Source organism: Triturus cristatus, chromosome 6, assembly GCF_964204655.1.
Source record: "Triturus cristatus chromosome 6, aTriCri1.1, whole genome shotgun sequence".
Lineage (NCBI taxonomy): Eukaryota > Metazoa > Chordata > Amphibia > Caudata > Salamandridae > Triturus > Triturus cristatus.
Window position 1 is genome coordinate 1,929,037,646 of NC_140589.1, and position 26,996 is coordinate 1,929,064,641.

At 52.1% G+C, this 26,996-nt stretch overlaps 1 protein-coding gene across 5 annotated transcripts in view; it reads right to left on the bottom strand.

Moving 5' to 3' along the window:
- LOC146822509 (uncharacterized) overlaps nucleotides 1-26,996 on the bottom strand; it is a 125,428-nt gene that overhangs the window by 80,554 nt on the left and 17,878 nt on the right. For 3 of the 5 annotated variants that reach the window (XM_085613623.1, XM_085613624.1, XM_085613622.1), the window contains exons 2-5: nucleotides 26,768-26,925; nucleotides 26,154-26,280; nucleotides 10,068-10,181; nucleotides 6,271-6,375 (exon numbers count right to left, since the gene is read on the bottom strand). In XM_085613623.1, coding sequence (XP_085469749.1) covers nucleotides 6,271-6,375; nucleotides 10,068-10,181; nucleotides 26,154-26,280; nucleotides 26,768-26,791 — 370 coding nt within the window. In that variant the 5' untranslated portion in view covers nucleotides 26,792-26,925. The remainder of the gene's footprint in view (nucleotides 1-6,270; nucleotides 6,376-10,067; nucleotides 10,182-26,153; nucleotides 26,281-26,767; nucleotides 26,926-26,996) is intronic. The other 2 variants (XM_085613625.1, XM_085613626.1) reach the window with 2 other exon arrangements.

A 26,996-nucleotide genomic window follows, 5' to 3' on the forward strand; every position in this document is an offset into this window, starting at 1 on the left:
CCAGAGAGGCCGCGGCTGATTCTCTTCTGCGACCAGAGAGGCCGCGGCTGATTCTCTTCTGCGACCAGAGGCTGCTGGCCGTTCCCTTCCGCGACCAGAGAGGCTGCGGGCCGTTCCCTTCCGCGACCAGAGAGGCTGCGGGCCGTTCTCTTCCGCGACCAGAGAGGCTGCGGGCCGTTCCCTTCCGCGACCAGAGAGGCTGCGGGCCGTTCCCTTCCGCGACCAGAGAGGCTGCGGGCCGTTCCCTTCCGCGACCAGAGAGGCTGTGAGCCGTTCCCTTCCGCGACCAGAGAGGCTGTGGGCTGTTCCCTTCCGTGACCAGAGAGGCTGCGGGCCGATCTCTTCCGCGACCAGAGAGGCCCAGAGCCGTTCCCTTCTGTAGGAGAGTAGGGTCTGCAATCCTATGATCACCCAGATTTTTTGCTTTTGCTTCATTGGTTTACGACTTTCTCCGGCTGTGGGCCTGCCAATCAGACCCACAGCCTAGCTGTTCTCTCTCGAAATTAACACACATGTACATTAGGTGCATCCACTAATTGGAACTGGGCCGCCTTGTCAGTCCCTGTCTCAGCATACCACAGGTATCCAGGGCATCGGTGTACCCAGGGCCTACCAGGGGCTGCAGCATGTATTATGCCACCCCTGGATGGCCGCCCAAATCTGACACAACTGGCTGCACGACAGCTGGGGCAACGTGGTGTAATCACCCGTTGCTGTAGGTGTAGTATTCCTACACCTAACCCTAAGATGGACACATGGATTCCTATCAGTCACTCCTATGGCAGGCCTTATCAATCCTGAAGGCAGAGTGCAGGGAATCATGTGGGACGGTGCTCTGGCGCGAGCTGAGCCCGTCGACGGCTGGCGGAACCAAGTCCTAATAGCCGTTCCATGGTGACGCGGGCCAACTACTTTTAATGCATTATAATCCTTGCGGTTATTTGCTAACTTTGGCATCGCATCACCTACACATGTCGAGTAAGGTGTCATACGAATAGGAATACGAACCCCTCGCCAGTCCTGGCGACGGGGTTAGCATTCCCCCCTTTTAGAGGGACACGACATGGAAGTAACCTTGAACCCCGGTTAAAGTTGACTCAAGCCTCAGCATCACAAAATGGATGCTGCCACCAGACACAAGTCTGACCTCCTGCTGCTGGGAGACCTTCCAGCGAGGGGAGCTTGGACAAAGGGTTTCCTGTCGAGGGCGGTGTTAGCACCATCCCAGACAGGGTTTGTGTATCCCAGGTAGGCAGGGCTGAAAGGAAGGTGATGGCCAGTGGCACCCCGGTGCTCACTGTGCATAGCCCGGCTCAAACCAGTTTCGGGGGCAACCCTGCCCCTGAGCCGGGGCGAAGCCGGACAAAGGATAGGGGTGTCACCACCCCCCTCCTGGCTCCACCCATAGGTAGGACCTAGTCACGGGACAGCCCCTTTTCTTAGAATAAAGGTAGGAGCGAGTCCCCTTCCCAAATTGGATAATTCTGAATCTTGAACTACTTTCCACGAAAGGAACTCTTGACTATTTCTGAAGACTCTCCCTTGTGGCTAAGGAGTAGCCACCCTGCACCAGCAGGCACCACCTAAGCGCTTGCGGTTTGCTGTAAGTCTCTCCTACGGATCAAGACTGCCCAGCTCGACGAGACCCGAGTTCCCTGCCATCTCTGACCTTTTACCTACATCATCAGCCCAGCTGAGAGTCGTAGGTGTGACGAGACCTGCGGGACCGGCTATCTTCAGAACCTGCACGACGCTTATCTAGCACGCCCACCGAGGGACCCTCGAGTGAGTGCACCTAGGGTTTGAGAAGCCCTAACCCTGAGCAGCTCCAGCACCGAAGTCTGCCTCCCCAGCATCCACGAGATCTGCGTGGGGGCCCTTCCGCTCCTTGCTGTTCACCGCGTTGTCCGACCACTTGCCGACCGGCTTGTGGCCCTCTTCACGACGCACCAAGATTGTTTCATCACTAGTCTGGTTGCTCCAGACTGGCTCTTGCTCCCCTTCAACAGAGGAGTACCACGGACCCTCCTGGTCCCCTCCGGACGCCATCTTGACTCCACCGCGTGGGCTTGCCACTGCCAAGACCTGCTGCCCCACTCCTGGGCCCAGCATCATCGACAGCAGACACCTGCGTGGGACAGCTCGCCCTCCATCCTGGTCGCCGCCGTGCCTCCTGGTCCGAGGAACAGCCGAGTCCGACGTCATCCACTCACCTGGTCGAGGTGACTTCAGCCGGTACCCTCCTGGTGCCCACACGATCGCTGGCTAGCGGTTGAGAACTGAGTCCCCTCTGCTTTCAGGTTTCCTTCATCACCGATCCAGGCTTGGATCCTGCTGAACATCGTCACTGGTCGCCTGCCAGCAACTTCTTCTTTCAGGCTCCTGAGACTACAACGAGGACTCCCGACATCTTGCCGAACTTCACGCAGCCGCAGCCTCTAGGCTAGGTAACTCGAGCATTTCGGTGCTCCATCGCAGGTTCGCTCTACAAGTGTCCAGTTCCTTTTTCGTTTAGTCCCACTGATCGGATCACTCCAGAATCAGTACCTCCAGACTCTAACCATTCGCATTTCACTGTTAGTGTAGATGGTTTCTCGTGCCCCTCGGGCATTTGTGTAAATTGTGCAACTGAAGTATTTTCCTAAGAGTTTTGTAGTGTGCTTAGCTCCCTGACTCATAAAGAGCCAGGGTAGTCTTGTTATAAATAAATACTCTTTTATTTTCATAACAACTTGTGTGGTGTCCTTTCACGTGGTGTTCAAGGGGTAAATGTGGTGGTAAAACAGCTGGCTTAACACGCCCTCTAGAGTTTAGCCTAAGACTGCTCGTATCCACGCTACTAGGATAGCTGGTCTATAAGGTTGACTTACAACCAATCATCAATAAGGGTCGTTTGGAATGATACACAGTGATCACTAGAATAGTGAGCACTACATATCAGGCCAACTTCTCACACCTTCCGCGACCAGAGAGGCCGCAGCTGATTCTCTTCTGCGACCAGAGAGGCTGCGAGCCGTTCCCTTCCATGATCAGAGAGGCCGCGAGCCGTTCTCTTCCGTGACCAGAGAGGCCGCAGGCCGTTACCCTCCGCAACCAGAGAGGCCGCAGGCCGTTACCCTCCGCAACCAGAGAGGCTGCGGGCCGTTCTCTTCCGAGACCAGAGAGGCTGCGGGCCGTTCCCTTCCGAGACCAGAGAGGCTGTGGGCCGATCTCTTCTGAGGCCGTTCCCTTCCGCAATCACAGAGGCCGCGGGCCGTTCCCTTCCGCGACCAGAGAGGCTGCGGGCCGTTCTCTTCCGAGACCAGAGAGGCTGCGGGCCGTTCTCTTCCGAGACCAGAGAGGCCGCGGGACGTTCCCTTCTGCGACCAGAGAGGCCGCGGGACGTTCCCTTCTGCGACCAGAGAGGCCGCGGCTGATTCTCTTCTGCGACCAGAGAGGGCGCGGGCCGTTCCCTTCTGCGACCAGAAAGGGCGCGGGCCGTTCCCTTCCGCGACCAGAGAGGCCGCGGCTGATTCTCTTCTGCGACCACAGAGGCTGCGAGCCGTTCCCTTCCATGATCAGAGAGGCTGCGGGCCGTTCCCCTCCGCAACCAGAGAAGCCGCGGGCCGTTCCCCTCCGCAACCAGAGAAGCCGCGGGCCGTTCCCCTCCGCAACCAGAGAAGCCGCGGGCCGTTCCCCTCCGCAACCAGAGAAGCCGCGGGCCGTTCCCCTCCGCAACCAGAGAAGCCGCGGGCCGTTCCCCTCCGCAACCAGAGAAGCCGCGGGCCGTTCCCCTCCGCAACCAGAGAAGCCGCGGGCCGTTCCCCTCCGCAACCAGAGAAGCCGCGGGCCGTTCCCCTCCGCAACCAGAGAAGCCGCGGGCCGTTCCCTTCCGCGACCAGAGAGGCCGCAGCTGATTCTCTTCTGCGACCACAGAGGCTGCGAGCCCTTCCCTTCCATGATCAGAGAGGCTGCGAGCCGTTCTCTTCCGAGACCAGAGAGGCTGTGGGCCGTTCTCTTCCGAGACCAGAGAGGCTGCGGGCCGTTCTCTTCCGAGACCAGAGAGGCTGCGGGCCGTTCTCTTCCGAGACCAGAGAGGCTGCGGGCCGTTCTCTTCCGAGACCAGAGAGGCTGCGGGCCGTTCTCTTCCGAGACCAGAGAGGCTGCGGGCCGTTCTCTTCCGAGACCAGAGAGGCTGTGGGCCGTTCCCTTCCGAGACCAGAGAGGCTGTGGGCCGATCCCTTCCGGGGCCGTTCCCTTCCGCAACCACAGAGGCTGTGGGCCGATCCCTTCCGGGGCCGTTCCCTTCCGCAACCACAGAGGCTGCGGGCCGTTCCCTTCTGCGACCAGAGAGGCCGCGGCTGATTCTCTTCTGCGACCAGAGAGGCCGCGGCTGATTCTCTTCTGCGACCAGCGAGGCCGCGGCTGATTCTCTTCTGCGACCAGCGAGGCCGCGGCTGATTCTCTTCTGCGACCAGCGAGGCCGCGGCTGATTCTCTTCTGCGACCAGCGAGGCCGCGGCTGATTCTCTTCTGCGACCAGAGAGGCCGCGGCTGATTCTCTTCTGCGACCAGAGGCTGCTGGCCGTTCCCTTCCGCGACCAGAGAGGCTGCGGGCCGGTCCCTTCCGCGACCAGAGAGGCTGCGGGCCGTTCCCTTCCGCGACCAGAGGCTGCGGGCCGTTACCTTCCGCGACCAGAGAGGCTGCGGGCCGTTCCCTTCCGCGACCAGAGAGGCTGCGGGCCGTTCCCTTCCGCGACCAGAGAGGCTGCGGGCCGTTCCCTTCCGTGACCAGAGAGGCTGCGGGCCGTTCTCTTCCGCGACCAGAGAGGCCCAGAGCCGTTCCCTTCCGCGACCAGAGAGGCCGCAGCTGATTCTCTTCTGCGACCAGAGAGGCTGCGAGCCGTTCCCTTCCATGATCAGAGAGGCCGCGAGCCGTTCTCTTCCGCGACCAGAGAGGCCGCAGGCCGTTACCCTCCGCAACCAGAGAGGCTGCGGGCCGTTCTCTTCCGAGACCAGAGAGGCTGCGGGCCGTTCCCTTCCGAGACCAGAGAGGCTGTGGGCCGATCTCTTCCGAGGCCGTTCCCTTCCGCAATCACAGAGGCCGCGGGCCGTTCCCTTCCGCAATCACAGAGGCCGCGGGCCGTTCCCTTCCGCGACCAGAGAGGCTGCGGGCCGTTCTCTTCCGAGACCAGAGAGGCCGCGGGACATTCCCTTCTGCGACCAGAGAGGCCGCGGGACATTCCCTTCTGCGACCAGAGAGGCCGCGGCTGATTCTCTTCTGCGACCAGAGAGGCCGCGGGCCGTTCCCTTCTGCGACCAGAGAGGCCGCGGCTGATTCTCTTCTGTGACCACCGAGGCCACTAGCCGTTCCCTTCTGCGACCAGAGAGGCCGTGAGCTGTTCTCTTCTGAGACCAAAGGGGCTGCGGGCCGTTCCCTTCTGCGACCAAAGAGGCTGCGGCCCGTTCCCTTCTGCGACCAAAGAGGCTGCGGGCCATTCTCTTCTGCGACTAAGGAGCCTACGGGCCTTTCTCTTCGGAGAGCAAAGAAGCTGCGGGCCGTTCTCTTATGCAACCAAATTGGCGGTGGGCTGTACTCTAGTCTGACTAAGAAGTTGGGTTTTCCTCTTCTTTGACCCACAAGGTGAATCCATTCTATAGCCTGAGCCAACAGTTTGTGCTCTCTTATACCCCATCCCAAGAGGTTGTTCTGCCCTTTGCTGAGAACCAAATTGTCATGCTGTCCTCCACTCAAGCAGTGATGGTCACTATTCTTAACGAACAGGGGAAGCTGACCTCTGCCTTGACAAAAGAGACTGTGCTGATATCTCCTCCAAATCAATAGATTGTGACATCCTCCTTATAAGCAGTTGACATCAGAAGCAAACACACATCTAAATGAGCTGAACCTTGCCTGTCCCATCCACTGAACATCAGGCAACACATGTCCACAGACAGCAGTTTTATTTTCCACAGCACCAAAAGGTTATATCTAGATCTGCCACAACTACATGTCAAATGCCGCCCAGCCAAAGAGAGAGATATCCTTCCGCAGGAGTGTTCCTAAATTCTTATCATTACTAAAGTGTCACCTGACCAAGGCTTAAGATGCTCTCTGCCACTGGATTACTGATAAACTGCCATAAAAGAGAGAGCTTTGCAAGTGTCGTTCAGAAGCAAAGCAAAACACAGCTATTTAAGAGGACAAACTCAAAAAGGATTGTGCATTATATGCATATAAAGGTCAGTGCTGGTAAAGCTACACCCAATACACAGGAAACCTCATACTTACTTGAGCAGGGATTACTTTCTCCTTCTTCCCAATCCACCAGAACCGGCTCGTCGTCAACTTTAATCCTTAGCAGAATGTCTGGCGTGAGACCTGCTCGGCCTGCAACTGAAAGCACATGAGATCGGTCTTGTTGCTTCCAACACGGCAGACAATGGGATTACTCTAATCCAACATAAACAGGTCACAAAATACTTCCACACAATCACCTCTGTTCTCCTTTCTCCAGCTCAATTGACATTAATGTGGGGTGCCTCAAAGGTTTTCCTTAGAGGGCAACTTGCTGAATTGTTTTGATTTCTGCATCCCTCTCAGGACCGGTGGGGTTAGAGAAAAAAAGGAAGAACTGCACACATTAGGTAATATTTTTCTTTTATCAGTGACTGATTAGGAGTTATTTTTCTTAAATGTAACATTACCAATGCTGTAATTTTGATATTAACATGGAAGACATTTAAGGCCAGACGTACAAAGTTATAGCGACTTCTAAAGCAGCCGAAAATGGTGTGTGACTGCAAAAATTTGAGTTAGAAATTCATCAAAGGGGTTTACAGCCCCATTAGCAAAAATAGCTATGCGAACCAAATGTTTTGCTATTTCCAGTCCCGAAAATAGCAATTACCTACTATAGATTTCCAAACTGCATTTCCTAAATGGTATTTATTACCTGTTTGAAATTTGAGAACGGTTGCAACTGCTGTTTTTTTGCATTCACAAATTAGCAATAAAGTGGGCCCAGGTGGTACTCAGTGCAATGGTCGCTCCGTATGCTCTGGCAAGGAGGAGAATGAGGGTGGTTTCTTCACAGCAACAGAGGGACAGACAAAGACAGAAGCATTTTCAGCAGACTGAGGAGGAGATTTACGATAACTCCAGGATGAGCAGCTATGGTATTTGATCTCATTCCAGAAATAGACCCAGTGCTATCTAGGAACACGCAGAATTGTGTCTATCCCCACACATGTACAGGTTCTTTGCTGCCTTCACCTTGTAACAATATCTTTAACATTTTATGTTGCGGTCAGTGCACTTTGTAGATAGAGGGAAAGTGGAGTGAAAACACACGGTTGAATAAAAAAAACTATACATTTCTAAATTTAGCAATGAGTCATTCGCGTTTGGTTGCCCATGGATTTCACAAAAAAACTAGAGGTTGAAATACAAAAAAAGGCAAAAAATACGTAGGAAAAACTGAGGGAACAATGATTTGGTCTGTAATATTTTTCACAAAGGCTGAACTACAAAAGTAATGACGGTTAGTCTCTGCCAGTTGCAGAGAATTACCATGTTTGTCAGCTGTCCAAGACCACGCAATACACAGGGCCCTCAATAGAGCCACGGTTTACCATGATCATTTAAGGTTTTTCCGAGCATCCTGTAGTATCCTGGCCACTGAGGCTGTGTGGCATATGGTGGTTGGCTTGTGTTCCAGATTCCACACGGCGACAGTGGCCCAGGCTTTCTTCTCGATTAGACATACTCTTCTATATTGGAATAAACCTACCTTATAAGTGGAATTCATTGGAAGAAGAACATTATACATGCTCCACTTCATAATGAAAATGCAATGACTGAAATATGGCTATGAAAGGAAGCTATGCGTGGTTTTAAATATGCCCAAGTATCCGAGGGTAGGAGTAGGGGTTATGCTTACCACTCTGAATTTACGGTTACCAATGGTATCTGGTAGTCTGAAAGGCATTTTACAAAATGTGTTTTTGTGCACACTGGCTTACATTTGGAATCAAAACAGTAGGGAAATTCAATACATAGTAGATGTTCCCACACCTATCCCAATAAAAATGATAACACTGCATACATGAGTGGGCATGTCAAACTTGACGTATAAGGCCAAAAAACAAAACACCAAGGCAGACTCAAGATTTTGATCTTGAATATTATTCAAGGGATGGGGAAGATAGGATACTTGGTGACCAGCACCCACGGTACCCGACCAACAACCCAAAGCCTATTTGATACCTAGACACCCGAGGGAGTCCATGCTAATGTGGCCTCAGTGGGTCCCATTACCTTTTCTTGCCCAGAATGCACAACAAATATCACATTTTTACTAACATCACAGAATTGTATCCAATGGATTTGAAGTAAAACTAGGACGGGGTTGGTTTTATTCAGGCATGTTGAATCCTACTTTGAACAGACGGATGCGATGAAGGTTATCTGCTAGCCACAAAGTACAAAAACAACAGTTGATAGACAGAATGAAGAACAATGTCATACATTCACCCCAGTACAGAAATCTGGGCCTAAATCCACCGTTTTCATGCTCACCATGCCGTTCAAGTTTGAACCCAGCCATATGCAAATCAGTCTTGACCCTGTGCCTCATGAGAACAGTCCAGCCCGAACTGCCAAGCCAGGTCTTCCCTGAACTGGAAACAAGCATCCTAGGACCGGTTTTGGGGTTTCACCCCTCTTCAGCCAGGATAGCTTGATTCTAGTGGCATGGAGAGCACGGGACCCACGTCTGGGCATACCCTTCCCACTTGGGGTGACAAATGCAAAAACAACAGTTGATGGACAGAATGCAGAACAATGTCATACATTCACCCCAGTACAGAGATCTGGGCCTAAATCCATCGTTTTTTTGCTCACCATGCCGTTCCAGTTTGAACCCAGCCATATGCAAATCAGTCTTGACCCTGTGCCTCATGGGAACAGTCCAGCCCGAACTGCCAAGCCAGGTCCTCCCAGAACTGGAAACAAGCATCCTAGGACCGGTTTGGGGGTGAGTGTTTGATTTGCACAAACGCTCCATCCATCATCCCCTTTGGTATCGCTTTGTTCGCCCTAAGTTGGCAGGGTACGCCCTGACGTGGGTCCCTTGCTCACTTTGCCACTGGATTCAAGATAGCCTGGCTGATGAGGGTTATGAACCTGAAACCGGTCCCAGGATGCTTGTTTCCGGTCCAGGGAAGACATGGCTTGGCAGTTCGGGCTGGACTGCTACCATGAGGCACAGGGTCAGATTGATTTGCATATGGCCATGTCTGAACTGAGGTGGTGGAGTGAGCTAAAGAATGATGATGGATTAAACCCAGATCAGTTGACTGGGGGTGAGTGTTTGATTTGCTCAAACGCTCCGTCCATCATCCCCTTTGGTATCGCTTTGTTAGCCACAAAGTACCACAGCTTTTAGAGATGGGCAACCCATACAAATGAGTACATGTAGACTGACAAGTCCCAATCTTGTGCAGCATGCACATGGGGCCCGAATGGCTAACACTGTTCACCAAGCATCTGTAAACCAACCAACCAACCATGCGCGCACACGCACACACAGAAAACACAATAAAGGAAAAAAATAAAGTCTTCAAACATGTCCTACACTTGATGAAATCAAGGAATGCCACTTATGGGTACTGCACTGACCTTTAACCCAAGAGACCCCGGGGAAGCCCATTTCCAGTGTGAGGGGGCAGAATGCATCCCCACTCAGAAAGGGGTACACTTGGGTGTGTCCGCCAAATACCAGAACCCTATTCTGATGATGAACATAAAAATAAAACGATGGCTCGTCTACAGGGCACTCTTATGACTGTCAAGTTCACTGGCAGGAAACACAGGGCGAACTACAAACCCACAGCACACAGTCAGGGCACACTGGCACGGCTGTTCGCAGCCCCTCATAAGTGTTTTCTCACAAATATAAACCATAAAGTACACCACAATGCATCTCAACACTCAGTAACTAACAATATCATTTTGAGGCCTCATTCTCCCTTCAACCTACCATTTACACTGTAGTCCCCTTAAATGGGTGTCGAACAGTCACTGACCTGTGGTGAAAGAGTGGTCACTCTCTTTCCTCAGCGGACTGGGCTGATCCAGGTGAAACACCCTGTTCTCCTTCTTAACTCGAAACAAAGTCTCCGGGTTGAGGATAGCATAACCTGGGACAAGAAAGAGAGACATGTGGCTGACATCAGGGGCACAAACAAGTGTCCCAGAGCTCACAGAAATGTCAGAAAACATCACAAAGAGGCTCTTCCAACCACCAGAACCAGCAAACACTATCTTACAGACATTCATATGCTTACATCAGGCCAGGCAGTGCTAGAATTAGGAAAGTCACAGAAGAGGATTATGGGGAAACTACAATTCGCAGCCTAAAACCCAACAAAACGCCAGGCTTGGAACGGTTTCCGGCTGTATTTTACAAATCATTCCAGAGCCTTGTTCTGAAACATTTTACAGAGCTATTTACCTCATTCTCACAGTATCAGGGCATCACCAACACCATGAGGGGAGCAGACATGTCATATATACTCAAGCACTGAAAGATCCCCAATGCATGCAAAGCATCTAGGTCTATCACTTCTGTGAACACCAATGAAAAACCATTCCCCAAACTCATATAAACAGGTGAGTTAGGGGCACGCCTCGGCTTATAAACTTGGAAAAATCAGGTTTCTTCAGCACACAAGGCCATGACAAGATCAGGAGAGTAGCTCATCTCACTAGAGACAGTACACAAATAATGCACACTGGCCGACCTATCTTTGGGCATTGAAAGAGTTTGAAAGTGTGTGGGAACTCCTACAGCAGGCACCTCTAAACTTTTCATTTTTGAAAGTTACTTCTGATAAATAAAAACCATCCCGAGCTTCTGCCTAATAAATGAATTCAATAAAGGTGCATAAAGGGAGGAAGAAAAAAAGGGAAATGTGTAGAAGCAAGCAAGAAAGGGGAAGAAAGAACGACAAAAGGAAGGAGCAAAAGGAAGCATAGAAGGAGGGAAGGAACGTGGAATGGAAAATAAGGAACTTAGAAAGCAAGAAGAACGGAATGGAAGGAGAGAAAGGAGGGATGAGGAAATAAAAAGAAAAGGGTGTATGAAGGAGAGAAGAAACAAACTAAGATAATGAAAGAAAAGAACGAAGAAAGAAACAGAAAAATAAAAGTGAAAGAAGGAAGAAAGGAAATAAAGAAGAAAAGGAAAGGAGGAATGAAGTAGAGGAGAACATGAATGAAGCACCAAAGATAATAAGGGGAGAAGAAAAGTGAAGAAGGTGGACAAAAGAAGGAAATAAGAAGGAGAGAAGTAGATGACAAAGGAGTCAAGGACAGGAAAGAAGAAGTAGTAAAGGAAAGGAGAAATACAGATTGAAAAGAAAAAAAACAAAGGATGAGAAGGTGAGATAGAAAAACAAAAAGGGGGGAGAGAGAAAGGAAAAGAAAGAAGTGGAGAGAATATTAGGAAAGAAAGAAAAAAGGGAAGGAAGACAACAGGAAATTGAGAAAAAGAAAGAAAAAAGATGTAAATGTAGTGATGGTTACAATAACGCCTCTGTGTGTAGTCGTTAAATCAACACATTTTCTAGGTGGTCTTCAAAGAGAATGGCAAACAGTGTGCCTAGGGGTATTTACTGATTTCCAGGCATCTTAAAAGAGAGCAGCTGCACGCTTGTATATCTAACATGAGAGTGGGTGAATGCAGCTCTTGCGGCAACCTCAGCTCAGCCTCACAGAACCGGGCTCATGGTTGTTAGATGCAAAACGAACAATTGATGGACAGAATGCAGAACAATGTCATACATTAACCCAGTACAGAGATCCGGGCCTAAATCCATTGTTTTTTTGCTCACCATGCCAGTCCAGTTTGGACCCAGCCATATGAAATCAGTCTTGACCCTGCGCCCAATGGGAAGAGTCCGGCCCGAACTGCCAAGCCAGGTCCTCCCTGGACTAGAAACAAGCATCCAGGGACCGGTTTCTTGCTCACTTTGCCACTGGATTCAAGATAGCCTGGCTGATGAAGGGTGTTACCCAGAAACCGGTCCCAGAATGCTGGTTTCCTGTTCAGGGAAGACCTGGCTTGGTAGTTATAGCTGGACTGTTCCCATGAGGCACAGGGTCAAGATTTGCATATAGCTGGGTCTGAACTGAGATGCCGAAGTGAGCTAAAGAATGATGATGGATTCAACTCAGATCTGTGACTGGGGGTGAGTGACTGAAAAGTTTCAGAGCTCCGTCCATCATCTCTTTGTGTTTGCTTTGTTCACCCTAAGTTGGCAGGGTATGCCCAGACATGGGTCCCTTGCTCACTTTGCCACTGGATTCAAGATCCTGGCTGATGGAGGCTGTTATCCAGAAACTGATCACAGGATGCTCGTTTACGGTTCAGTGAAGACCTGGCTTGGCAGTTCGGGCTGGACTGTTCCCATGAGGCACAGGGTCAAGACTGATTTGCATATGGCCATGTCTGAACTGGGGTGGCATGGTGAGCAAAAGAACGATGATGGATTCAACCCAGATCTGTGACTGGGGGTGAGTGACTGAAAAGTTTCAATGCTCCGTCCATCATCTCCTTGTGTTTGCTCATGGTTGTTAAAAGCAGCATGGCCAAATAGAGAGGCAGCGGAATACCTCAAATCTACAAGAAGCAACCTTTTCCAAAAGAGTCTGCGAGCCGCTCATAGCATGTGGTCAACATGATGGAGAAGTCTGGGCTGGAGTAAGTAAAGCAGGCCCTGGGCCATGCCTGAAAAACTAGATTTTTAGGTCTCGCCTAGCGAAAGCAGTGCATGCGCTGCTCTCGCTATTGCGAGAACCTTTTGGAATCGATTCTGTCGAGGGCTTGCATGCACGCGTCTGCATGGACAAACATGGCTGCTCTTGCCATTTGACCATAGCAAACAGCATGCAGGTGTCCGTAGGGACTGTGGACAGCCCGACACCATATTGCATTTTGGTGTCCTAGCAACGAAAATGCTGTTTCCTGTACAGTGTGGAAGGTGTCCTAGCAACAAAAATAGTTGTTATTTATTCTTAACCGCCACGTTTCTTAAAAATGCAGCTTACACTGAGTTTGTATTTATTTTGATGAAATGCGCGCTGTGTAACTTGGTGCGCATTTTTGTGTGTTTTTGTTGTTAAAAAGGCTGCTTTCAGTACGCAGCTTGCCGGGGTTTGATGACTTTGAAAGTACGCAGCTTGCCGGGGTTTGAAGAGTTTGGAAGTACGCAGCTTGCCGCATTTTGGTGTTATAGCAATGGGAATGTTGTTTCCTGTACGGAGCTTGTCGTAGTTTGATGACTTTGTATTTATTTTGTTGTAACGCGCGCCGTGTAACTTGGCATTGGCATACTACTCACTCTCTACTACTTTCTACTCACTCCCTAATCTCTACGCTCTACTACTCACTCTCTACTACTCTCTCTCTACTATTCGCTCTCTACTACTGTCTAATCTCTACTCTCTACTAACCACTCTCTACTACACTACTACTCACTCTCTACCTCTCTCTCTACCTCTACCTACCTCTTTACGCGCACACATATATATATATATATATATATATATACACACATACATACACACGCACACACACACATACATACACACACACACCTGCATATCTATATAAATACAAATATAAATGCATGCATACATATATACACACACACATATATATATATATATATGCATACATATGCATGTTATGTACATGAAAGTTTGAAAAACACTAATAAAAGCAAAGCTAAAAAGCAACCCGATTATAAACAGAATTGCTTTAACTTAAACGAGGGCGAGACCTATTGCATTTTCAATGCTTGTTGCTAATTGTGAGGTGTACGAGGCAAAGGACAGGGTAAACTGGCAGAAATCTGTCACAGTAACATCAGACAGATGCAGTTGACTGGGTTTTCCACTGGTCTCCATTCTCTGTGCTCTGTCCATTGAATCCCTGGCATCAAGCATTAGGTCAAGGTCGGACATCCAAGGGAGTGGGAATACAAGTAATATTTATACTGATTCACTTCAGGGTTTCCGAAGCACTCAGCAGGATGTGGGAACTGTACAGATACAACATAGTCCAAGGACGCAGGATGCTACACTTCGCTGATCCACTAGGATGCAGTTAGAAGCCAGCTGACTGGTTGGGTGCTTAGGACGTGCTAGACACGTCTTCAGCACTGGCACTCGGGTGCTGAGGACAAGTTCAGCACATCTTAGCACCCACCCACGGCTGGGGGGGGGGGGGGGGGAGGGATTTCGGAAGACACAGTTGAAAAGAGAGCCATCAGGGGAAATGGAAGAGTTTTCCTTTTCCCCCAGTGTCTCTCTTCAGTGCATTCCTGCTGCAGGATTGCAGGGATAATGTTTTTGTTGGGTTTTTTTGCCGTGGGGGAGGGGGGGGGAAGCTGCCCTTTTGGGCAAGGGTCACTCTCCCAAACCATTGGGGCATATTTTGCCCATCCCCCTCCGTGGCAGATCAGCCATTTTTTAGGCCAATCCGCTCCCAAAGGAAAGAAAACCACTAGATAACAGGGAATTTTTCTTTATACAGTAGGGGAGCAGCCGCTTGGGCAAGGGCCACTCCTCAAAAACACTGGGACATTTTTGGGTAATCTGACGTTTTTGGGGTCACTCTGGCCCAAAGGGGCAGGCATGGAACCAATAGACACAAGAAATGTTCTGTTAATGCACGTTGGGGGAACAGCCCCTTAGGCAAGAGTCGCTCCTCAAAATATTGTCACATGTTTGGCCATTTTCTGCCCACCCTTGGGACAGATGGGCCATTTCTTAAGCCAATATGCCCCCAAGGGGAGTGAAATCCACTGGACACCATGGATTTTTTATTTATGGATGTCAGGGAGACGTGCCCGCAACAGGAATGGATCAAACCAGGGTCAGTGGGAGTCCTCGCGAGAAGGGATGCACAAAGCAAACTTGCCGAAGCTTTAAACTCCTTCCCTGCGGGGGTAATTCCCCTGCGGTGTGGGGGGGGGGGCGCGGCGCCGCTATGCTCGTGACGAGCTCAGCTCGTCTTGACTCACAGTGGAGCTGCGCTCATGACTAGCTGAGCTCATCACGACCCTGCCCACTGATTAATTCTCCCGCACAGGCGGGGAATTAATCGCGCGTGGGAGGGCCGCGGCAGTTATGACGAGCTCAGATCGTCATGAGCACAGCTCCACTGTGACTCATAACGAGCTGAGCTCGTCATGAGCACTCAACGAGTTAAAGTGAACTTATCAGAAATAGGCAGGGAACAAACTTCTCATGGATGGTGAGGATAATGAAATTAGGGGTAATATCTCACCCCCACCTTCTCCAGCCACTCCTGACTGACATCCCTAGGCACAAGCTATTGAAGCTGTGGAAACACCTAATGCAATTTATATGGGCATGAGGCAGAGTAAGGAGAAGCCCTGAAAATACTAACTGGCCACACCTTTATATTAAACTTCCATAAGGCTGTTCACTACCGGATTCTTAAATGAATACTCTGCCTTAAAACAGAAATTAGTGAGCATGCTGGACCAGGCAGTACTGGGGAATGCGTTTTGGGGTTCTTAAAAGAATCACCCTTAATTCAGCTAAATTGCAATAATTAAAATTGGATACCTGTGATCAAACAGCCAATAGAACGGATCTAACCAGCTATTCTTTACCCTTGGCATGTACACATTACAACCCTCACTTTTTACCCATGATTTAAGGTGGTTCCTTCAAGCATTGAAGACCCGGTGACAGTAGAAACCTTAAAGTCCTGGAAGATCTGTTCCAGGGAGCAGAAATTAAATTCTTTGAGCAATGAAAAGAGAGCTTTCAAGTCTTTGAAGCAGAACACAATCATTACCTGAGGACACATCACTGGGTGCCAGACCCATCAATAAGGAAGCACACACTATAAACTTATATGGTGGAAGAGATTTCAATAGGAACGGTTTCACAAATGAATGGAAACTGCTGGGAGAAAGGTAAAAAAACAAACATACCACAAAAACTGGTGTAGGAGAAACAAAAGATGCAAAGCGGGAAAAACGTCTGTCCAACATCCATCAAGATTTCAAATACACTCAGCACAGAGAATCAGACTACAAAATCATGAACCCTTGGAAAGGGCATCACTTCAAAGAGATCTACCTAAACATGGATGGAATTGCAGGAATGGTAGGGAGGAGGAGGCGACATACATGGTGGTCATGTACAGCTATGAAACCACTTGCAAACAAATCCTGGCAAAGCCAATAGGTCCGCCTTTCACATGAAAAAGCATTCAAGCGGAAACTTACTTCTATGCAATAGCAGGTTAAAGCCAGACCTCTTGTGAGAGCATCGGTTCCTCACAGGAAAGGATGGGTTCCTGAATGACCGACCATTATTGACGTCTCAGAAATCAGAGTTGGGAAAAGGGGGTCCAGGCCTAGGGGCTAAAAGGGGTACAAGGGAAGGACCGCATTGGTGCCTACCAGTCCTACTGTCGTTTGAACTGCCTGGGGCAAGCATGCACGATATACAGACCAAACTGAAACCATTAATAAATGGGGGACAACTGCATGCAGAGATACGCCGCTAGTTCATTCTGACTGAACAGAAACAAGAATGGTGAGGTGCAGCATATGGATAACTGCAGGCCTGGGGTGGACTGCGGGTGCGGCGCTAGCCTGCGGGCGACTTCAGGCCTGGGGCAGACTGCGGGTGCGGCGCTAGCCTGCGGGCGACTGCAGGCCTGGGGCAGACTGCGGGTGCGGCGCTAGCCTGCAGGCGACTGCAGGCCTGGGGCAGACTGCGGGTGCGGCGCTAGTCTGCGGGCGACTGCAGGCCTGGGGCAGACTGCGGGTGCGGCGCTAGTCTGCGGGCGACTGCAGGCCTGGGGAGGACTGCGGGTGCGGCGCCAGCCTGAGGAGGACTGCGGGTGCGGAGGACTACGGGTGCGGTGGCAGCCTGGGGAGGACTGAGGGTGCGGCGCCAGCCTGGGGAGGACTACGGGTGCGGCGCCAGCCTGGGGAGGACTACGGGTGCGGCGCCAGCCTGGGGAGGACTGCGGGTGCGGCGCCAGCCTGGGAAGGACTGCGGGTGCGGCCGCAGCCTGGGAAGGACTGCGGGTGCGGCCGCAGCCTGGGAAGGACTGCGGGTGCGGCCGCAGCCTGGGAAGGACTGCGGGTGCGGGCGCCAGCCTGGGAAGGACTGTGGGTGCAGCTCCAGCCTGTGGGCAGACTGCGGGCGTGGCGCCAGCCTGAGGAGGACTGCGGGTGCGGCGGCAGCCTGGGGAGGACTGCGGGCGTGGCGCCAGCCTGGGGAGGACTGCAGGTGTGGCGCCAGCCTGGGGAGGACTGCAGGTGTGGCGCCAGCCTGGGGAGGACTGCAGGTGTGGCGCCAGCCTGGGGAGGACTGCAGGTGTGGCGCCAGCCTGGGGAGGACTGTGGATGCGGCACAAGCCTGGGGAGGACTGCGGATGCGGAGGACTACGGGTGCGGCGCCAGCCTGGGGAGGACTGCAGGTGTGGCACCAGCCTGGGGAGGACTGCGGGTGTGGCGCCAGCCTGGGGAGGACTGCGGGTGCGGCGCCAGCCTGGGGAGGACTACGGGTGCGGCGCCAGCCTGGGGAGGACTACGGGTGCGGCGCCAGCCTGGGGAGGACTACGGGTGCGGCGCCAGCCTGGGAAGGACTGCGGGTGCGGCGCCAGCCTGGGAAGGACTGCGGGTGCGGCCGCAGCCTGGGAAGGACTGCGGGTGCGGCGCCAGCCTGGGAAGGACTGCGGGTGCGGCTCCAGCCTGTGGGCAGACTGCGGGTGCGGCTCCAGCCTGTGGGCAGACTGCGGGTGCGGCTCCAGCCTGTGGGCAGACTGCGGGCGGGGCGCCAGCCTGGGGAGGACTGAGGGTGCGGCGCCAGCCTGGGGAGGACTGAGGGTGCGGCGCCAGCCTGGGGAGGACTGAGGGTGCGGCGCCAGCCTGGGGAGGACTGAGGGTGCGGCGCCAGCCTGGGGAGGACTGAGGGTGCGGCGCCAGCCTGGGGAGGACTGAGGGTGCGGCGCCAGCCTGGGGAGGACTGCGGGTGCGGCACCAGCCTGGGGAGGACTGCGGGTGCGGCGCCAGCCTGGGGAGGACTGCAGGTGCGGCGCCAGCCTGGGGAGGACTGCAGGTGCGGCGCCAGCCTGGGGAGGACTGCAGGTGCGGCGCCAGCCTGGGGAGGACTGCGGGTGCGGCGCCAGCCTGGGGAGGACTGCGGGTGCGGAGGACTACGGGTGCGGCGCCAGCCTGGGGATGACTGCGGGTGTGGCGGCAGCCTGGGGAGGACTGTGGGTGCGGCGGCAGCCTGGGGAGGACTGCGGGTGCGGCGGCAGCCTGGGGAGGACTGTAGGTGCGTCGCCAGCCTGGGGAGGACTGCAGGTGCGGTGCCAGCCTGGGGAGGACTGCAGGTGCGGCGCCAGCCTCGGGAGGACTGCAGGTGCGGCGCCAGCCTCGGGAGGACTGCAGGTGCGGCGCCAGCCTGGGGAGGACTGCAGGTGCGGCGCCAGCCTGGGGAGGACTGCGGGTGTGGCTGCAGCCTGGGGAGGACTGCGGGTGCGGTGCCAGCCTGGGGAGGGCTGTGGGTGCGGCGCCAGCCTGGGGAGGACTGCGGGTGCCGAGGACTACGGGTGCGGCGCCAGCCTGGGGAGGACTGCAGGTGTGGCGGCAGCCTGGGGAGGACTGTGGATGCGGCACAAGCCTGGGGAGAACTGCGGGTGCGGAGGACTACGGGTGCGGCGCCTGCCTGGGGAGGACTGCAGGTGTGGCGGCAGCCTGGGGAGGACTGCGGGTGCGGCCGCAGCCTGGGAAGGACTGCGGGTGCGGCCGCAGCCTGGGAAGGACTGCGGGTGCGGGCGCCAGCCTGGGAAGGACTGTGGGTGCGGCTCCAGCCTGTGGGCAGACTGCGGGCGTGGCGCCAGCCTGGGGAGGACTGCCGGCGTGGCGCCAGCCTGGGGAGGACTGCCGGCGTGGCGCCAGCCTGGGGAGGACTGCCGGCGTGGCACCAGCCTGGGGAGGACTGCCGGCGTGGCGCCAGCCTGGGGAGGACTGCCGGCGTGGCGCCAGCCTGGGGAGGACTGCAGGTGTGGCGGCAGCCTGGGGAGGACTGTGGATGCGGCACAAGCCTGGGGAGGACTGCGGGTGCGGAGGACTACGGGTGCGGCGCCAGCCTGGGGAGGACTGCAGGTGTGGCGGCAGCCTGGGGAGGACTGCGGGTGCGGCGCCAGCCTGGGGAGGACTGCGGGTGCGGCGCCAGCCTGGGGAGGACTGCGGGCGCGGCGCCAGCCTGGGGAGGACTGCGGGCACGGCGCCAGCCTGGGGAGGACTGCGGGCGCGGCGCCAGCCTGGGGAGGACTGCGGGCGCGGCGCTAGCTTGGGGCGGACTGCGGGTGCGGGGTAGCAGGTGGTGGACTGCGGGTGTAGCATATGGATAACTGCAGTGTAATTTACTTATTGTGATATAGCATGAAGAAAGTCGAAAAGGCTCATGGAGAACATGAATCTCAGATGAAACGAGCTCACAAGCTGTAATTGGCTTTTGCCATAATGACAATACCGGAGAGCCCACAAATATTACAATAAACATAAAGTAACATTATATTGATCCTGCAGAGTCAGGGCACACTGGGAAGCTTATTAATCACAGCAAGAAAGAGAAGCAGCAGTTCAATTTGGGGGGAAAAGCTATGTCCAGAATGTAGTGAAGACTGCTATTTATATACGTACAGTGCTAAGTTAGCACAACCGCGTTAGATATCGGAAAGCCATCTTGCCACTTTTGCTGCTTTTGCACACGACACTGTAGTTACATGTTATTAATTGAGAAATGCTTGCTCGCCTTTGCTTCACATGAGAACTGTCTGTTGAACACATACCTAACAGTGAGCTGCGACCTTGGTCTGAACATTGTGTAAAGAAACAGTCTGGGTCGCTAGACGGTGCATGTTGTTGGGTTCAGGTTGATCGGCCCACTATTTAGCCATAACACCCACGCAGCTGCAAATACCTGAAAGTGTTTTGCTTTTAATATTGCAGGCTGCATGCTTTAGACACATTCGGAAGAAGAGCTTTCCCAGGAGCAGAGTCTAGCTGATCCTGTGATGTGATTCCACTAAGCTGATCTTTACGGTATGGGGTTCCCCATTCAAGCCTAGAGACCTTCTATTAGTCTAATAATAATAATAATAATATTAGTTTACTAGCGAAAGGAAGGTGGCTGTCATCCACTGTCATTTTATTATGATTCTCCTTTCATTTTTTATGGTATTGTAACTATGCTGATGGTTTTGATCTTAATCATTTGTCTGCTTATGTTAGCCAAAGTACTGCATCTTAGGACACGAGGTTTATAAAATAAACTCTTTAAACTTTACCATGTCTCGGTTTACTCTTTTTGTGGACTGCTATTAGAATAATTACGAACAGGTATTTCTGATTCCCACCATTCCTGAGAAATACACTAAGTCGCTTGTTCTGGGTTGTCTATACATTGGGACCGCCGAGATAAAACTCGGATAACGAATGGGACACTGATGCTGGTCGGATAAGGGGTTCTGAGGTGAGTTTTTGGTACACCACAATTCACTGAGGTCCTGGTTTCCTGTGCATAGTTTTGTGCATAAGCAGAATCCCTGCAACAAGAATTGCACCAATAAGTTTTAGGCAAGCTTTCAATTTAACCAGTTAAAGAAAACAAGCATTTGCAATGCAATAGGTCTTGCATTTACGCGAGTTTGAGCTATTGGCATTATAAATGACAATGCCTTTTATTTATGTTTTAAAAAAGGATAACAAAAAAAAAAAAGACTGTCATTTACAATCTCAATAGCTCACACTATCGTAAATGCGAGACCTATTGCATTGCAAATGCTGGTTTCATATCTCTTAAAGCCCTGGTTGGCGCTATATAAATGCTACAACTGTGGTCCAACACCAGCTCTCTGCTCTGCCTGCCGCAGTTGTGCAGAGTCCAATCACTGTGCTGGTTTACTGTATAGTGTCACTCTCACTGATCCAGCAGACTGATTAGTCACCATGCCTACCTAAGTGGTGCAAGGTCCATTCTTGGGGCCTGCCAGAGTGTGGCTCTTCCAATAGCAAAGGGCAGAGTTGCAGTGTGTTAGACTTGGGGGTCTCTGGTTGGCGCAAGGTTGCCCTTGTGTCAAGCAGGAACCCTCTCCTCTACGTCAGGGCGCAGGATAACCCCTTGTGAATGACCCTTGCTCACCCTCTAGGTGCGTGGCGTGAGCGGCCAAGGCGATTCCTCAGGCGTTGTTGGTTAAGCATTTACAATCACACACACAGTAAGTACATCAATCCCCCCAGAAACGGACACCAGACTTGGATATGTAGAAAAATACGCTTCTTTATGTAAAAATAGGTATATATATCTCAGCAGACTTATCACAAGACCAATAACGTCTTCGCTATGCCACTAGGTTATAAAGCAGGCAAATGTTCTTTGTTCGTAGCTTCAAATGGATACTTTGTAGTCTCTTGCAAATGTTACTTGTGGTTCCAGTACTTACAGAGATCGACTCCTGCGAACGGGGAAATAAGGCGTTGCGGGCCCCGAGCCCGATACTGGAACTTCTTCAGTGATGTGGAGAGTCGGCACCGGTCGGTGCGACTCTCAGCTTGGGAAGTGGTCTTGGGTCCTCGATCAGCGGGTGTGGGCAGGTAGGCAGGCGCGGCCAGCGACCCTCAGCACGGCGGTGCAGGGGGGGTCTCCACAGCGGGGGCGGCGCGGCCTGAGATGTCCGGGGATAGCGAAGCGGGGTCACAGGGCACGGTCAGTGCAGCTGGATGACCCGGCGTAGATCACAGTCGTCGGACAGTTTCCGGCGGGAGGGGTGATAGCGCGTTCAGCGCGCTCCAGTGGCAGGCGGTGACAGGGGTGCAGGCAGCCTAGCCCGGGGACAGAGAGCGGCTCCGGACGGAGCGGGGCTCTCACGGGGTTGAGGCAGGCAAGCTCCTGAGTGTCACGGCCCTAGGAGGGGCGATGAGGGGCGCAGTCTCTTTCCAGCGGGATGCACACACGGCTCGAATCGGAGGACGAGCAAAAGCACAGAGAACCCACTGGTCCTGGGGTTCAGTTCAGGGGGCAAGCTCAGATCAAGCCCTTGGAGAATGTTTAAAGCACAAAGTAGCAAAGTCTTTTCAGTAGTCTCTCCCTCTCCTTTCTCAGCAAGGCAAGCAGCAGGCCAGCTCCTCCAGCGTCTTCTTCTCCTTCTAGTCGGGCAGAGGTTCTTTGTGGTAAAACAGGATTCTGATTTCTTAGGAGCCAGGCTCCTACTTTATACCGTGATTCTTTTGTTCTTTAGCGCCAGGGGGCCTGGGCCTGGCTCAGTCCAGTTCTGGAGCACTTTGCTATGGTGACTCTGCTCTTTCCTTTCAGCAGCAGGGCAGAGACATCAGCCGCTCCACAGGGGGCGGCACCGGCTTTGTGGTGGCAGAGCACAGGTCTATTCAAGAGTCAAGGTGTACTCCTCCCACCCATCCTGGTGTCATCTCTCTACCCACCACCTGGCAGCCAACCTGTCTCTGGGGATTCCCCAACCCTGCTCCTTACTGTTGCTAGGCAGAACACACACACACAGCAGAGGCGGACTGAAATGGCCAGGTCAGTAAATACTAACTTTCTAAAAGTAGTATTTACAAACCCAGGATATTAAAATAAACTTGACTACAAGAAGTATTTTATTATTCTGAGTTCAGGCATACTAAACTTGACATTCTACCATGCTCTCTGAGTCCACTGGGGTCACAGCGTGTAGTGACTCCAGCAGCCCATTCTGGCCTATGGAGAGCAGGTAGCCTTCAATAGTGAAAAACGAAAATGGCTGTAATTCACTACTAAGACATGCCACACACATCAGGGCATGTCCTACCTTATGCCTACAATGCACCCTGCCCTTGGGCCTACCAGAGGGGTGGCTAATATGTAGGTAAGGGAAGGTTTAGGGACTGGCAAGTGGGGGCACTTGCGCAGTCAGCGCGACGGTCCCAGACCGCGCACAGGGTCTGCGGTGGCAGACCCTAGACACATTTTACAAGGCCGCTTTCTGTGGGTGGCGCAACCAGCGCTGCAAGCCCACCAGCAGCATTGGCATTCACAAGCCCTGGCACCCCTGGTGCACTTTACTGGGGACTGACAGTGAATCCAATAAACCAATCATGAACATCAATTACAGGTACACTTTACCTAGAGAGCACTTGCACTGCGGCACGGATTAGCCGTGGCGCAGTGCCCTGAGCGGACAACACCAGCAAAACAATCGAGGCACACCATCAAAAAGTGGAAGGGAAACTCACGCCAAGGTGCCAGGTCTAACACAGTGCCTGCTCAAGAAGCCCAACGCCCAATCACTGTGCGTGCACCAGTGCAGAGTGCCCAATCGCTGAGCCTGCTCCAGAAGCACAGGGTACAGTCACCATGCTACCTTAAGAGGCTCAATGCAACGCCCAGTCACCCTGCCTGCACAGTCACTATACCTGCTCCGCAGACACAGGGCACAGTCACCCAGTCGCGGTGTCTGCTCGAGTGAACCCCTGGCCTGGTTACTCTGGCTGCATCCGTGCAGAGCGCTTTGCCAATATTCCTGCCGAATTGGAACAGAGGCGAGCTCAGTCACCAGGAGTGTTGACGAGACCCAAGGTGCAGCCACTGTACCCGCACCCGTGCACCTGACAAGTGACATAACGAAACTGGAGCACCCCCCTTCCGAAAAGGCCGCCGTCCTTCCCTGACCCACCACCAAATACTTTTGCTGAGGGGGCCCTGGAGTTTACCCCCTCGCACCGCTGGCTTATGTTGCGTCACAGCTGCCCAGTCACTAAGCCTGCCGACGCGGCCGAAAGCACTAGCACCCTTTCTGCCCCTGTGCCAGTTGCTATGCCTGCTCTAGTGGCACGGGGCCAAGGCTCTGTGCCTCATCCAGCAGTAATTACGGTCTACAGATAATTATTTTCTCCGAGTTCATCCTACAGAGCGCAGCAGACACCGTTTATAACCTCAATAAATTCATACAAAACCTTCTTTGAATATTTTTCGTCATTGTCACCAGCCGTGCACATGAAATGGGTGTCAGCACCGGAAGCCTTTGCGCCGAGAACATTTCTCACTCAATTAAATCCCCAAACTGCCTTTGAACGGGGTGACTGCGTTTGCACCTCTCCCAGAGACCGGCGGACACTTTCCCAGACGTTCTAAGCACAAAAAAAGCTTGTTTTACCAGCTGAAACCTCACAGGCGCTCAGCGCCCCAGAAAACAAACATTGTGATAGTGTGCAAACTACTTCTTGAGGGGTACGAGCAAGCAACAGTTGTCTTCTGTTGAGTCACTTACATATGTGTTTTAGTCACTTACATGTATGTAACTCTTGTTCAGTAAGACCTGTGTTTGAACCTGCCTACATGCACAGGTAACTTCATACTGATGAAAATCATTTGTGTTCCATATTTAATCATAAAATGTTCACGTGCATGTTAGTAATATGTCAACAGAACTTAGACATGCATACAAACATGCCTGCATATGTATGCACACGGAGATCTAATGTGAACAGATAATGTGCACATATTGCAAGATATACAAGGTACACAAATGTATTATGTGCAAACCGAAAACTTACACACATATGACGTGAGGTCATATGATATACACACGTCCACATTAAACGCACATACATAATGTATACTTACACACATAACGTACATATACAAACAAAAAATGCCCACATAATGTACATACACAATACTCGAAAACAGATAAAGGACACACAAGGGACACACGCATACAGTGGACACACACAGAAAGTGCACACGTTACACATGGACACACTTAAGGTGCACACAGCATTCCCCCACATGCGCACACAAACACACTCATACACAACGCACCCAGCAGCAACACTAGGGTGCCTCAGTTGCAGTGAGCCTGTGTGTGGGGAGCTAGCTTCGAAGCTCTCTGCAAGGGGCTGTTTACAAATCATCAGAAAGTCGTAAATCAAACTCCTTCTGTGAACAGGGATGTCATCGAGTAAATCAATTGCGAGAGGACATGCTCGAATATATATTTTTTTAAAACCTGCTACATAAGAGCCTGGCTGGGGAACATTTCTCACTCAATTAAATCCCCAAACTGCCTTTGAACGGGGTGACTGTGCTTGCACCTCTCCCAGAGACATCTCATCAACCAGAAGAACAAGAGTAATACGGCGCGCTAAAAGTTAAAAAACACGAGTGGTGCGCGCGCGCCACACCGCTGCCATATGGTTTCAATTATTGCGCCCGTGTCTGGGCACGATAATTGAAACCACATGGCAGAGGTGCGCGTAACAGACACCAATAGGCCATGGGCGGAGCAATGCGCCCGCCTTTGGCCAATTGCGTGCTGTCTTGGATAAAAAGATGCACGCAAAGGCCAATAGAGTGGCCCAAAAGGAAAAGCACACGCACAAGTGTGTGATTCCTAGGGCCATTTTCAAACCCCCTATAAGAGGTCTCTTGCTGCGCGAGCAGTGCTCTGCACTGCAACGCTAGGCACGAGACCTAATTACTATACATATGTGGCACATTATTTTAAACATGAATCTGAAAACATTATGGCATGAAAAGCATTCCCTAGAAGCCTAATAAATAGCCAAGCATGTAAAATCTGTTACTTTGGGCGACCTGCCAGCAGCGTGTTCATGGTAACGTCATCGATTTTCAAATTGATCTGTTCAAGAGAAGCGGGTTTGAGACAACTTCCAATAAAACATTCTATGAAAAAAACTCCATCATAAGAGAGAAGAGATTCTACCTGAACATCTCTCTATGCGATGTGTACATTTGCGAGAGAGTACAGAGCACTAGCTATGGCTTTACAATAGTAAAGCTTGAGTACAGATGTAAGCAGAGAAAATTAATTCAGACTGGCGTTCATTGAGCCACTGTTTTTAGCACCCTTGCCTTTCATAATTTGGGATGTTGTGCTCAGCATCTGGAACAAAGAGGGAGAGAGAATTGGAAACATGCGCGTGCAATGGAACTTGACATGCAAAAATAAAAAAAAATAAAAAACAAAAAAGAAATACCGGGACCAACAAGGATTACATATGTTATTAAAGAACTCCCCCTACCCAGAGAGATGAGGGCTGTGTGAATCTCTTCCATCACGGTACGGTATAGCTCCTTCTGCCACTCCTCCAAGCACTTCCACTCCTGCTCCGAGAAATACACCACCACATCCTGGAAGGTAACTAAGATCTGAAGGAAAAACAAACCCTTACTCTTCTCTTGTATCAGAGATATTCACGACCCACAAAGCGCTTCCAAAACAAATGAACATAAGAGCATTCAACAACACAGGCAGAACTCTCGATAACCTCATCCGACAGAGTCGAACTGTAGAAATCCCGCCCTTTACAGCTCAACATACCAGAGCACAAGGCACTGTATGAACCGGCTTTCCCTAGGGTGTCCCGCAGAACCCTACTAGTCGCAGCCTGCTGAGGTGCCTGCCCCTACACCAGCCACGCTCCAGCACACGCTTGGGACATGTGGATCCTTCATCATCTCATGGAGGTCTGTGGAGATGGTCGTATCAGTAGGGACGGAGCCCCGATGGTCATATAGCCTGGATTACCGAGATTACTGAGATGCCGCAACTGGTGCAGCCTACAGCCTCTGACCAAGCCTGGCCTGGAGGACTCCGCAGCTCCATGCTAGATTTCTGTTACTGACCAGCGTTTACCTGCTCAGGATCCAGAAGGGCCATGTTGTACACTGATGCCGAAGAGAAGAGAAGAAGTATGTGGAGCTTGGGTCAGACTTGAGAAAGGTTAAGGAGCATCATCCGTGCAGCGGAGTGAGATTTCAGCCACCTCATGAGAGTTGAGGCTTCCCAAGGTCCTGGAAAAACAACATCACATATTGAAGGCTACTCTACCAAGTCAGGTACAGTAGCATGGAGACAGGGTAAA